General features: G+C 35.8%; 1 protein-coding gene across 1 annotated transcript in view; it reads right to left on the reverse strand.

Moving 5' to 3' along the window:
• Window positions 1-13,053, reverse strand: part of LOC145690129 (protein FAM91A1) — a 61,614-nt gene that overhangs the window by 6,665 nt on the left and 41,896 nt on the right. Inside the window, exons 11-14 of the mRNA XM_081764713.1 lie at window positions 10,281-10,429; window positions 6,440-6,518; window positions 4,691-5,234; window positions 47-116 (exon numbers count right to left, since the gene is read on the reverse strand). Of these exons, the coding sequence (XP_081620839.1) occupies window positions 47-116; window positions 4,691-5,234; window positions 6,440-6,518; window positions 10,281-10,429 (842 nt within the window). The remainder of the gene's footprint in view (window positions 1-46; window positions 117-4,690; window positions 5,235-6,439; window positions 6,519-10,280; window positions 10,430-13,053) is intronic.

The following is a 13,053-nucleotide window of genomic DNA, read 5'->3' on the forward strand; positions in this document are numbered from 1 at the left end:
CAGCTTACAATACACTTGCATTATATTATAATTGAACGGAATTTACCTGATGCTCTGATATAAAGTCCAAGAGTTGCAAACAAAGCTTCCTACTGAAGCACGTTTGTTCTCGTAAACTGAAAGAAAAAGACAGAAATTTACTTATCTATTTATCTTCTATGAATGCAAATTAACTTTCTTAACACTAAATCTTTAAATATGTGCAAAAACTATTATGGTACAACATATTCAAATACATTCAAATATTGTTTTTACTATTCACAACTATTTTTCGAAAATATGACAATCCAACAGAATTATGGTCCTGGATAATCCACATTTAATCTTTTTCACCTTGTGACATAGTAAATATCTAATTTAAAATGATCGATCCAACTTTAAATTGGAGATCGATGCCTCTATAGTTTCGGTATTAATTCGGAGTTCTAAATGTTTCACTACACGTATTTTCACATCGTTCTTAAAAGTTTAGTATCCCAAGATTAGGTTCCAAGGCTAAGGTGATGGTGATTATGATAAAGGAATTGGTGGAGTGAAGAAAGTAAGTAGGAAGAAATAAGAGAACTTCGACGAAACTCACACCTATACGGTGTTTGTCCACCACATGATCCACTTGACGCGAGCAGGAATCGAACCTGGGATCCACGCACCATAGGTGAAGAGATATGCAATGTTTATTCATTAGGATTAAAAATTATATTTCTCGGCATTCGGTATCTTTGGCCTTTTAAGCCTGTCAATAAGCCTGCCTGAGGAATAACGTTCCACGGCGATCACACTACCTGGGAAAGTGGGCGTAAGAAGAGACCTGAGACCTGTGTGTTACGTACGATCTCGGCATTTGTTTGGTATCAATAAAGGAAACCCAGGAAACCTTAACTTCAGGATAGCCAGCCTGAAAAGGACACTTCCCTTTCCGACTGTCTCTCTCCCGTGAATCGAATCCGGGACCTACATCAAAACGAGAGTGTTAGCGATTACGCTACGAGGGGCCACAACGTTTACTAATGTCTGCGATCGTTATATTCCCACGGCACACCAATTAACTATCGATGTTCTACGTAAACTGAAGTTGGAATATTTTATTTAGAATATATCAAAATTATTTCTTTTAAATTTTCCAGCAGTTTAAAAGAAATAAATAATAAAACTGTCAATAGAATGGAATTTTCCAGATTTGGACAGCACTTTAAAAAAGAAAACAAAATTTTATAATGTGTATTCAGCGGTGTACTAAGCAAGTTTTTCTTGGGAGGGGCAAGATTCTTTCAGAGGGGACGAACTTTTATATACCGAAAGTCCTGTTAGCAAGTTTTTCTTGAGAGGGGCAAGATTCTTTCAGGGGGTACATACCAAAAGTCCTGTTTCAGAAAATGAAAGCATTACTAACTCAATATACATAGACTACATATTATTATTATTATTATTATTATTATTATTATTATTATTATTATTATTATTATTTGCAGTTCACACGGGTTTTGGCACAGCAACATTAGAATCACAGATTGTAAGAAATGTGCCAATAAACTATACATAGGAAAAGAAATATTATGTTAGGAAGTCGATTTGTTTGACATCGCCTTTATTATGTGTAAATAAAAGGTACGGACCATTGAACTTTCTCGCTCTAATTAATTTATGTTATGCTGGAGTAAGAAAAGTCTATTTTATGGGTCTTTGAATAAAGAGTTGAGAAAAAGACTCATACAATGGTTCATGTAAAATATTCTATTCCATGGGATAGAAATATGTACCATTACACAAGAGTGATGTATAAATATTGGAAGCTTTCGAAAAGAGGGTGTAGAGAAGAATAGAGAATTTGCTGGCGCGAACGGGGAACGAATGAGGGAATGTTAGAAATAATAATAAAGAAGAAAAAATACTTTTAAATGTAAGCAAAAAGAGGAAGAGAAACTGGTTGAAACATTAGCTAGGAAGGAATTGTATTACGAGGAACGTGCTAGCGGGTATGGTGGCAGGAAAGAAGAAGACGGCGAAGGGCGCTACAGCTGATGGATGGTATCAAAACAGAAATATCGTACATGAAGACAAAAAGGTTAGCATGGAAGCTTCTCAGTTGCGGCAAATAACTTACCAATAATGTCAGAATACTTATGATGATGATGTTTCACCCAGAGAGAATGTAACTCTGTTTACTAAAACAATGTATTTCAATTGGCAGTAAACATCTATGTAATAATGATTTAATTATTCAATCTTTATACATGTGATATTCCTAAGTCTCAATCTGCTCCTTCATCTCCCTTATCGCAGCTCTATTGACACAGTAACCACACCTAACTATGTTAGATACAGAAGATGAAACAATAATTCACATAAGCCTACAGATTCTACCCGAACAACTTAAAACCAATTTAGAACCTAAAAACTTTAATTATCCAGGGCGGCAAACTTCGCATACGTGTTCAGGACCTCAATACAAGAGGGGGAAAAATAAATTGCAACTTTGGGCGGAAACGCCTATTTACGAAAATAGAGCCAACTTAAAGTAACCACCTTAAATTCTATGAATACCCATAAATTGTGTATTGAGGCCCTGAACATGTATGCGATGTCTGTCTTGTTCTACTCCGTGTTTCCATTCTACAACAAATTCCACTAATTTACCAACCAGTTGCAGATACTCTTTTCTCTGGTATTGAGGCCATAAACACATATAGGAAGTTCGTCGGTTTATTCCTGAAACACACTGCTCTTTCTAAAGTCCTTCACATTTGACCCTTACAGGACTCTTAAAGATAATCTTTTTTCCTCTAACTTTTTTTTCTGATTTTCAAGTGCCAGACTAATTATTTTTCCTGACTCGCGGCATTTAATAATATAAAATACACTACTGAAGAATGCGTGCACGAGTGAAATAAAGGCTTGGGTTAATAACAGTGGATAAGCAAACACGTCAACTAACCAAAGAATTGTTATTTGAGCTACTGTCCAGATTTTATGAGACAAGTTAATACTCATCAATAGAATACTTATATATATATATATATATAAAAGCCATTCTGGGAGAGAATAAGGAAGGAAGCCATGGCTATCTTACATGAAAGTAACAACTTCAATGAAGACAATGGGTTTTAACACAGTCCTATCTGGTCAGCTCGTTTCAAGAAAGAAAGAAAGAAAAAAAAAAGTTCAACAAAGGCATTTTACGTAGCCACAACAACAGCCAATTAGGAGCCAGCGTTTCTCTCAGCCTCACAGGTCCCCATTTATAGCACCGCCTCTACATAGTCCCTATATACATATATGTCCACTTATGTCCGGTTTCTTCACCACAATCCTTGAAGATAAGAGTCAATTTTACAAATACCACCGTAGTTGTCAAATGCAGCAATTCTTGGAACCAAATAATAAAAGAAGCCATAGATATCTCACGTGAAACCAACCATCTCAATAGAGACAATGGGTTTCAACTTTGTCTCATCTAGTCAGTCTTTATCAGGAACAAAGAAAACCCTTCAGATAGAAGCCCTGACACACACTGCCTCGATACGTTTTAGACTACTAAGTGCAAGAAAGAAAAAAAATAAATATTTCAGTTTAATGTCAATCGATTATACTTTTTCGGCTAAGGGAAAAGTAAAGCAAGTGAATAATGACAAAAGAATTGGTGAAATGAAAAATGAAGAGGAAATGGGAGTATCCCAAGAAAATCCACGGACACGATGTCCTCCACGAACTTACTTGGCCGAAAATCGAACCAGGGATACCACGCACCAGAGGTAAGCGGTGTACTATGGAGCGATCGTGTCTCCCACTACTAAGTGTATGGAAAATAAAATCTTTCAGTTGTACGTCCCACGCGTATGCCGGGTAGGCTAAAGGAGACGCTAATGATGAGAAATGAATGAAATGGTGGAATAAAGAAAGTGGGAGAAAACGGGAGAACCCCGAGGAAACCCACACATATGATGTTTGTCCACCACACCTAAGTGCATGGAGGAGAGGCATGTAGACAGAGGGTTGATGTCTTTACTTTTTATCAGACGCAAGCAAGCAAATTGCATTCATCTTCAGAGATTGCATTCATCTTTTATTCTAAACTTTCTGTTTTCTGCTTCGGTCTCTTAATCACAATCTCTGAAGATGAATGCAATTTGCACTCGAAACGTCGGAAGTTAATATTTTCATCTATCCCGAGAAAACTTACTAGCTCTTATTTATATTAAATGCCCTCCCCCCCCCAAAAAAAAAGCGTTGTCCATAAAAAATTATATTAAATACCGGTAATAGTCTCCCATGTATGAATTAGCAACTTACCTGAACAAATACGCAAAACGGAAGGAGGGGGGATTATTTCCTAAATAAAATCCCCAATTTTCTATGATTTCTAGGTTAAGTATCATTTTCCCTGACCTTTCCAGGTCCCTGATTTCCATATTTGTAAGGACCTCCTGCACTTAACGATATACTTAACTTGGGAATATATGTTCATAATACGTCTAGAAAAATATTAATTCTTTATTGTACAAATGCACAGATGAATAGCTATGTAAGTCATCAATATGAAAGACGATTGCATGGGGGTTAGACTTGACAAAAAAAAAAAAAAAAAAAAAAAAGTAATATGATAAAATATATTTGTGCTGCCTTATGAAGTTTCAAAGTAAAATTAATTATCCTTCTCTGTTATTTTAGAACTCCCTTCAGACATTTCTCTTACCTTTCCATGGTCCATAATTTCTTATTTATTATACTATCACATATCTTCTTATTGGTCTCGGCATCAAACAATGGGATGCCAAAACAACAATCCAACAACGTCCATCGCTTCGCCTCTTCTTCGGAATTTAATTTTAAGCTCATATTGTCAGACCCGTCCCTTCTCACATTCACCAACTGAGCCAAGGAATTTCCCTGATCACAAGAATCACAGTCTAAGTTATCCAATTCTTCCTCCAACATTTCAGCACATTCTTTGTCTTTTATGCCGTTAAGTGGTCCACTGGAAAGTTCTTCCGAGTCATTGCCAGAAGATGCCGATATATGACCTGGACTTCCATCTTCCCAAAAATTCAATTCTAATTTAGAAAGTCTATGATCTGGCAACACATTGAATTCTTCTTCCTCACTACTACTATCTAAATGCCACAACGTTTCAATGTTTACCATTGTAATAAAGCCACAATTATGTTTCAAGTCCACATATTCAGACAATTTCTGTACAGCAGGATGTAAAGACCAATCTCTTCCTTTCAAAGAATCTCCTAATAAGAAAGAGAATCAGTATTAAAATCTCCCAAAATTTCACTTTCTTAATTCTAGTATTTGACAGTATTTTTCATTTTTCCTTTCTTTTCAAATGAGAACTAAGCTTTCCCAAAAAATAAATAAATAAATAATAAAAAAAAAAAAAATAATAATATTTCACTATCTATTTTAAAAGTGAATCATTTGGTGTAACTGCGTTTATAAGAATTTTCCTGAACTGTTTAAGCCAAATATTCTGTGAACTCTTTTTCATTAAAGGTTAAATTATTCACATGCAGGTAAATGAAGTAAATGCTGCATTTATTACTTTTAAAATATTTTTTTTTACAAATGCGTCGATTGCTATCTTTACATAAAAGTTTCGCCTTATCTAGTTCTCATATTCTAACATTCTAAGTCTCAAAAGCTAAAAATTACAGTGCTTAAAATTATGTAATTCCGGAACTTGTAATAACATCTGCCAACAACTATTGTTGGGGTGTTATTTATAGAATCGAAGAAAAGCAACAGCAGTTTTAAAGAGTTTCCAGAAATTTCTCATTTTAAGCACTATAGCAATTTTTACCAAATTTTTCATACTCCGGGATATCAAGTATATGTAAACGGCTTGATGATCTTTATGTATATTGAAAACTATTCACGTAATTGGATGTGATACATATCTACGCATTTTCTCGAAACAAACTCCTCTACGTGTTCGAAATAGATCACATGATGACCATAGTATTGGACACTAAGGTACCTTAAATATGCGTTACCTCATCCGTCCCACTTGCGTTATTACTGTAGTAGAAGATTCCAAAATCTGGTCATTTTTCGAAGTTTGCTACACTGTAACGTCCTTAGTTTGCAATACTACATAAAAATGTGCTATCGTAAGTCTTTGTTTATCGTTTAATATGTATATTTGAAGTATGTAATAGCCTGACGTAGTGCCATTTAAAAAAATACAACTTTCCTTTGGGTTGGCGACACTGTTAATCTGGTTATATTGTGTCAATATTTTCACGGTACGAAATTTCAGAGCTTTGTATCTATTAGTTTAAAAGTTACACGTGTGTATCAAGATAAATGGTTAACCCTGTATATACAACTTTGTGTGCCTGTTTTCAACAGAACCCTAAATACAAAATGCTTAGAAGCCGTAAGTCATCCAAGCTATAAAGATTAAGCCTACAAAACAAATATGCATATATAATACCTTGACACATGTCTCCACTGCTGGTTTCTAGTGGAAATGGGACAAGTACAGTTTCAGCTCCTCTGTTCACTCCGAAAGCCTACAATACAAAAAATAAAACAGAAATTACTTCTCATTGCATCTTTTCATCAACAAATCAACTGTTGATAAAAACTACAATGTGTCAGAAAAGTTTTGTCAGATGCAAAAGACAAAACAACTTGTTGATTCACGTTTTTACTCCATGACTTTTGATAAATATTTTATATACATAATACTAAGTTATGATTCAGAATAAAAATTTTCATCGGTTTTATATTATCATTAATTTAAATTTATGTCTCTTTGAATTTCCAGACTGTTAGCACCTGTTGGGAGGCATTGATACAACTCCAGTCTAACTACCGGTTTGGTGTACTTCCGACGTAAAGTAGGAAATTTATAGTAAACCAAATCTATCAAACAGCTTGGGTTTGCATGATAATTCCCTTCTATGATTCCGAACCGTTTTCAAATCTTAGTTCCGACGCTATGCTTCTGTTGTTATAAGAATTATGTCCCAAGTTGAATCATCTAAAAAGGGGCTAAATCCTTTAGGAAATCTCACAAATTATTCAATCTCAGCTCGACACCATTATAAAAGAAATTCAAAATCTCATAGGACGTTATTACTGACATAGCAGCGCCTCGAAATACTGACCCCTTTAAACATGGAACATTCTTGTAATTTCATTCTTACAGTTTAAAATGAAAGTTCTAAGGGCAATGTCATATAAATCTGCCTTGAAAATAGATATTTCAATTAGGATGATTTTCTCACTAATTATGCCTGTTCTTCTGTATGGTTGCGAAACATGGTCGCTTACTCCGAGTGAAGAACGTAGACTGAAAGTACTTGAGAACAAGATCCTGAGACGAATATTCGGACTTAAGAGGAACCGTAATGGAGAATGGCGGAAACTTCATAACGAGGAACTACATAATTTATATCATTTACCAAACATTGTTAGGGTAATCAAATCTAGGAGGCTCAGGTGGGCAAGTCATGTAGCCAAGGATGGAAGAAAGTAGGAACGCTTTCAGAGTTTTAACTGGAAGACCAATCGGAAAACGACCATTAGGAAGACCTAGGCGCAGATGGGAGGACAATATTAAGATGGATCCCGCAGAAATAGGAATACAAAGTAAAAACTGGATCCAGTTGGCTAAGGATAAAATTCAGTGGAGGGCTTTTGTGAATGCGGCATTGAACCCTTGGGTTCCATAGGTCATAGAGTGAGTGAGTTAGTTCTCACTAGGAAGCGTCATTTGTCTAGCTTCCTATATTTATCGGGGTAGGTTTAAAGAAGTATCTCCATATAAATTATTATTTTATTGTTATTTCTCTTGTAAACTTCAATTTAACCTGACTCTGATGATCTCTGACCTATCAACATAAAGAGATAGAAACCACCTTATCTTTCTCCAATACTGAGCGAATAATCCCACAGCAACTGAAGGTGTAATCATTGAAAATGATTGAGTTTTACGTCCCACGATTATGCTGGTTAGGCTAAAGGAGACGGTGATGATGAGTAATTAATGAAATGGTGGAATGAAGAAAGTGGGTGGAAACGGGAGAATCCCGAGAAAACCCACGCACACGGTGTTTGTCCACCACAAAGTTCACTTGGCGGGGGCTGGGATCGAACCCGCGACCCCAAGCACCAGAGGTGAACGCTCTACCACTGAGCTACCGCGGCCCCGAAGGTGTAATCATTCTATGGGCTACTCTATTATAGGCTTAGGGATAAGGATAAAAAGTGTTCTTTGAAGGACCAAAGCTGTTCTTTCTCTTGAAGAAGTAGTAAGTTAAAATATAAACCTAACAGCTACAGGTGACGGCTAGGATACAATTTCAAGAAGACAATTCTAGACATACACCTAATAGCACAGATCTCCCTTCTGCTCTACCTGCTATAAAAATTTCCACATAAGGTGGACATGGAAACAAACTAAAGATTCCATCTTTATACAAATCTGGTCCAACTACTTTCCATTTAAAATGTATAAATTCAAAAGGAGCTCTGTCCCTCTTTCTTATATAAGGCAATTCTCGATTGCTTTTAACACTAGATGTACTGCTACAAATTCAAACTTGCACCAACGAAAGAGGAAGTTGCCTTACAAGGAGATTTCTAGCTTCAGTAAGAAATCAGGCAAATACAATGAAGTGTAATATATACATACATATTGAAAATCATATTTTACAATCCGAAATAATAACCATATAATCTTACTTTTGAATATCATAGAAAATCCAAAATAAATATCATTAAGTAATCACCACTTTCATTAAAAATGATTACAGAAGCAAAAATTAAGAATAACACTTCTTTGTATCTAGAAAAAGTCACGAACTTGATAAAATACCCTGAATATTCATCCCATTTTCTTAAAAGCTCAGTAATCTCGTCTGCAAATACGATTACAGTCTGTCCATCGAAACAATGAGTGCCAATGGGAGTTAAAAAAAAAGTGTGGGTATTCTAATTTTTATTATATTACTGTCATTTTTGAAAAGGGATGCTACCTTCTTCATGTAACACAAGTTCTTCAAGAAAAGGTAAAGTAATTCAATGAACATTATATAACATATAATACAGTTACGGCAGAAAGAATGCGGAAGAATATTATAATTAGAATATTTTGATTTGATCTGATCTGATTTTGAGTTCAGCATCCCTTTCAGCAATGAGGCTATATCAGACGTAGACCTACAGCTTAACGTGGGATCTGAACCATATGAGCTCCAGTCGGGAATTGGACCCGGGTCTTCCACGTCAAAGGTGTGTACATTTAGTCCTTTAGCCACAATTAGATTATTAATGTGCCTCTATATCAATGAGCGAACTTAGGTAATAGTATGCAGAAATCATGGTGTAGTACTGGTGTTAACACTTACTTTGTTTCTGGTTTTCTTGATTTAAAAAGCAGTTTCAAATACTTGCGTTTCTGTATCAGTTTTCTTTAATTTATCACTTTTACATCGCTTACAGTACAGGATGTCTCTACAGTCTGCATCATACTTCAAAGTGTTATAATTTCATAATGCCTAATTGTATTTGTATTAAACGCTTATAGTTCGAAAGAGAGTATGTTTAATCAAGTTTATACACATATTACAGTGCATTCATACGCATGTGTCAACCTATTTTGAAATGCTGTATTAGGTTTTTAAAAAAATGCAAAATAATTGTAATTATATCGTTTTCAGTTTACAAATATTCAATATGGCCTCCCCCAGACGCACAGTGCACATCAAGTCGATAGTTGAACTCTTCCTATACCTTGAACACTGAGCACGTTAGCGAGTTGAATAATAATCTCTACGAATGTCACTAGCGCGCGTCACTCTTGCACATTAGTGCAATCTCCCGCCACCAAGCGAAACTTGACACCATCTTTCGAACTGCAGACGTACCACTCAAATACGATCAGCAGTTTTTCAACCTGTAACACTTCGAAATTGGACAGACTTGAGATGTTCATTATGTAGATAGATAGACCTGACTGGAGTTTGCACTTAATCGTTTCTGCAAATTGTCATCTACTTTCGCTTATTCAGAGAGAATACTGATATTTTAATGTAGTAATACTCTGTATCCCTATTACTATGACTCGGTTTTGTGTCTGTTGATTTGTTTTACTTCTCTCAACATAATTTATCTCACATGAGATACAGTATATCCACACCTCGAATGAGAATTCGTAAGGAACAGTTAAGAGTAAAAAAAATATGAAATTCCATACCATATTATGATTTACTACTATTAACAACTCTTAGTTAATTTGATGTGTCGTAACCTGTTAGAACACTCACCTGAATCAAAACAGCTGAATGGCAAAGGGCGTCATTCAAAGTAAACACAATGTTTGCAACTGGAAGAACACCAGGATCATGGCCCCACGTAGTAACTAACAACTTATCGTACGTCTGAAATACCTGGGGAAGATGCTTAAGACGAGTACCTACAATAAACGAAAGAGTATATTACAGAATAAATATAAGTAAAATATCTGTTAGAGATATTTGATCTTAGATTCTTTACAAGCGATACATTCTTTTGTATATATGTGTGTGTTTCTTAGTTAATAATAGATTAATGCCAGAGTATGAAATCGAACCAAGAATTGCGTATGTATACACCCTCCATTCCAAAAGAAACCGAACGTTTGAAAAAAACAAAAAAGCAATGTACATTTTGGGACAAATCATTTTTATTAATCAATGTATTCCCCTTCTGCATCGATACACATATTTGCACGCTCCAACAAGTTGTCAAACGACTTCTCCATGTCCTTTATTGGAATGGTCTTTAGGACGGCGGTCGTCGCCTTCTCAATGGCATCAATCGATGCGTGCCACTTTCCTTTCATCGCCAAATGCGGTTTCGGGAACAGATAGAAATCGCACGGAGCGAGATCTGGTCAATAGGGCGGATGATGCAACCGAATAATGTGATTTTTGACCAAAAATTCAGTTACAAGTCGCGAACGATGTGATGGTGCATTATCGTCCAAAAGAGTCCTGCCGATTTCGCGATATTCGGGCCGAATACGACGAATTCTTGCCAGCAAACGCTTCATGACGCCCAAGTAAAACTCTCCAGTGACTGTCTGGCCGGGCTGAACAAATTCTTTGTGGATAATTCCTTTTAAATCGTAAAACCAAATCAGCATCACCTTAACTTTTGACTTCAACAAGCGACTTTTTTTGGGTGTTCCTTCATCCGGCGCTCTCCATTCAGCACTTTGCCGCTTTGTTTCTGGCTCATATTCAAAACACCACGTCTCGTCACCAGTTACAATCGATTTCAAGAAGTTTTGATTCTGCCGAGCACTTTTAACGATGTCTTTGCAATGAGCAATTCGATCAACTTTTTGGTCTTCGGTGAGTTTGTGTGGTACAAACCGTGAATTAACCTTCTTAAGGCCCAAAACTTCGGTCAAAATGCGGTATGCGGTTGTTTGAGGAATGCCTAATTCCATTTCAATAACTTTCACCGACGATTTTTTGTTATGTTTGATGAATTCACGCACTTTTTCGATGTTTTCTTCCGATAATCCGGTTCTGGGACGGCCTGATCTTTCGTCATCATCCAGCGTCTCTCTACCCGATTTGAATCGCCTGAACCACTCGTAAACTTGCGTACGGGATAGACACTCATCACCATATGCATTTTGTAGCATTTGGTGCGTTTCACTAAAAGTTTTACCCAGTTTAACACAAAACTCAATTGCAGCTCGTTGTTTGAAACTCATTTTCCGACCCATGTACACAACACACTGACAGTTGAAACGCAATAACTTTGTTGCCGTGCATCCAAATTTCATGACATTTATACCAGTTGTCAATGAGGGACTACGCCATCTACCGGTAAAATATTACAACAGATGGCACTAGTGGTACTATTTGTTTTCAAAAGTTCGGTTTCTTTCGGAATGGAGGGTGTAGATATCAACAGTACCCAGCAGAAACGAACACTCAGGACTATGATTGTAATCCTTCTCTCACAGAACTTTGCAAACTCGAGGACAGTCCAACCCTGAGACAAAGGATTGATTATAATATTAAATCCATTTCGCTTTATCGTGCCGATTCGCTAATCCCATCCCCCATCAGCTACCCATACCTTTCCTTCTTGAGTTCAGAGCTCTACATTTTAGCCTACATTATATCACAAAATTCCTGTGTTCAGAGAACCTAGAATCCATACTAATGGACATCTAATGAGAACAGAATTCGCTATCGTCACAAGTGAGAATTCAATCTAAATAGAAATGAAAATAACCTGACGCGGACTGCTAAGGTAGTGATTAGCTCACTGGCAAGAGAAGCTGGACGCCTAAGTCAAACTCCTGGAAATAGTAGGAGATAATCAGTTGATTCCTTAAATTTATCATATATATAGAGGTTGAGGTCACGTTTAATAATAAAAAGCAGGAAAAGTTGAAATGTTTGGTCAAAAACTAGGAATAAACTGGATCACTAGCATACATCCTTTCTGCATATGCTTACATACTTGGACTTTTTTTTTTTTTTTTTTTTTTTTTTTTAATAAGTGTGACGTGAATAATTATTAATTTGTATGTTTGCCCACAATTCATCAATTCTGGCTACTTTTCTTTTCGGAGGCACATATTGCCTTCTTATTTAGGGATTCTTTATTATTCTTTGGCATTTCTAATTATTATTATATTTCTTATTTTATTTATTTATTTTTTTAATTTGGGATTTGCTCACTCAGTATCTTTCACATATCAGGAATCAAATCTTAATTCGAACTAAAGAAATCGGTAGTTCGAGCGAAGTAATCACTGAAGAAAATAATGTTTCACGTAAGTTATGATAACTTAAAACTGTTTTTCAGGACATGATTGGTCAATAGTAGTTCTGACAAGGCACGTTCTGCGGCCATCTGATAAAACCTTCTCATTCCATGTAAAAAATAAATAAATAAATAAATAAATAAATAAAAATAAAAAAATAGTTTTAATTTTTTTTCTTTCTTTCTTTCTACAATTTGCCTTGTTCCTTTACCCTACTTCTACATCAACTTTTGATATAATCTTAGAAATTTTGTCTGAATAAG

The sequence above is a fragment of the Thermobia domestica genome, chromosome 7, assembly GCF_964235325.1.
Source record: "Thermobia domestica chromosome 7, izTheDome1.hap1.1, whole genome shotgun sequence".
Lineage (NCBI taxonomy): Eukaryota > Metazoa > Arthropoda > Insecta > Zygentoma > Lepismatidae > Thermobia > Thermobia domestica.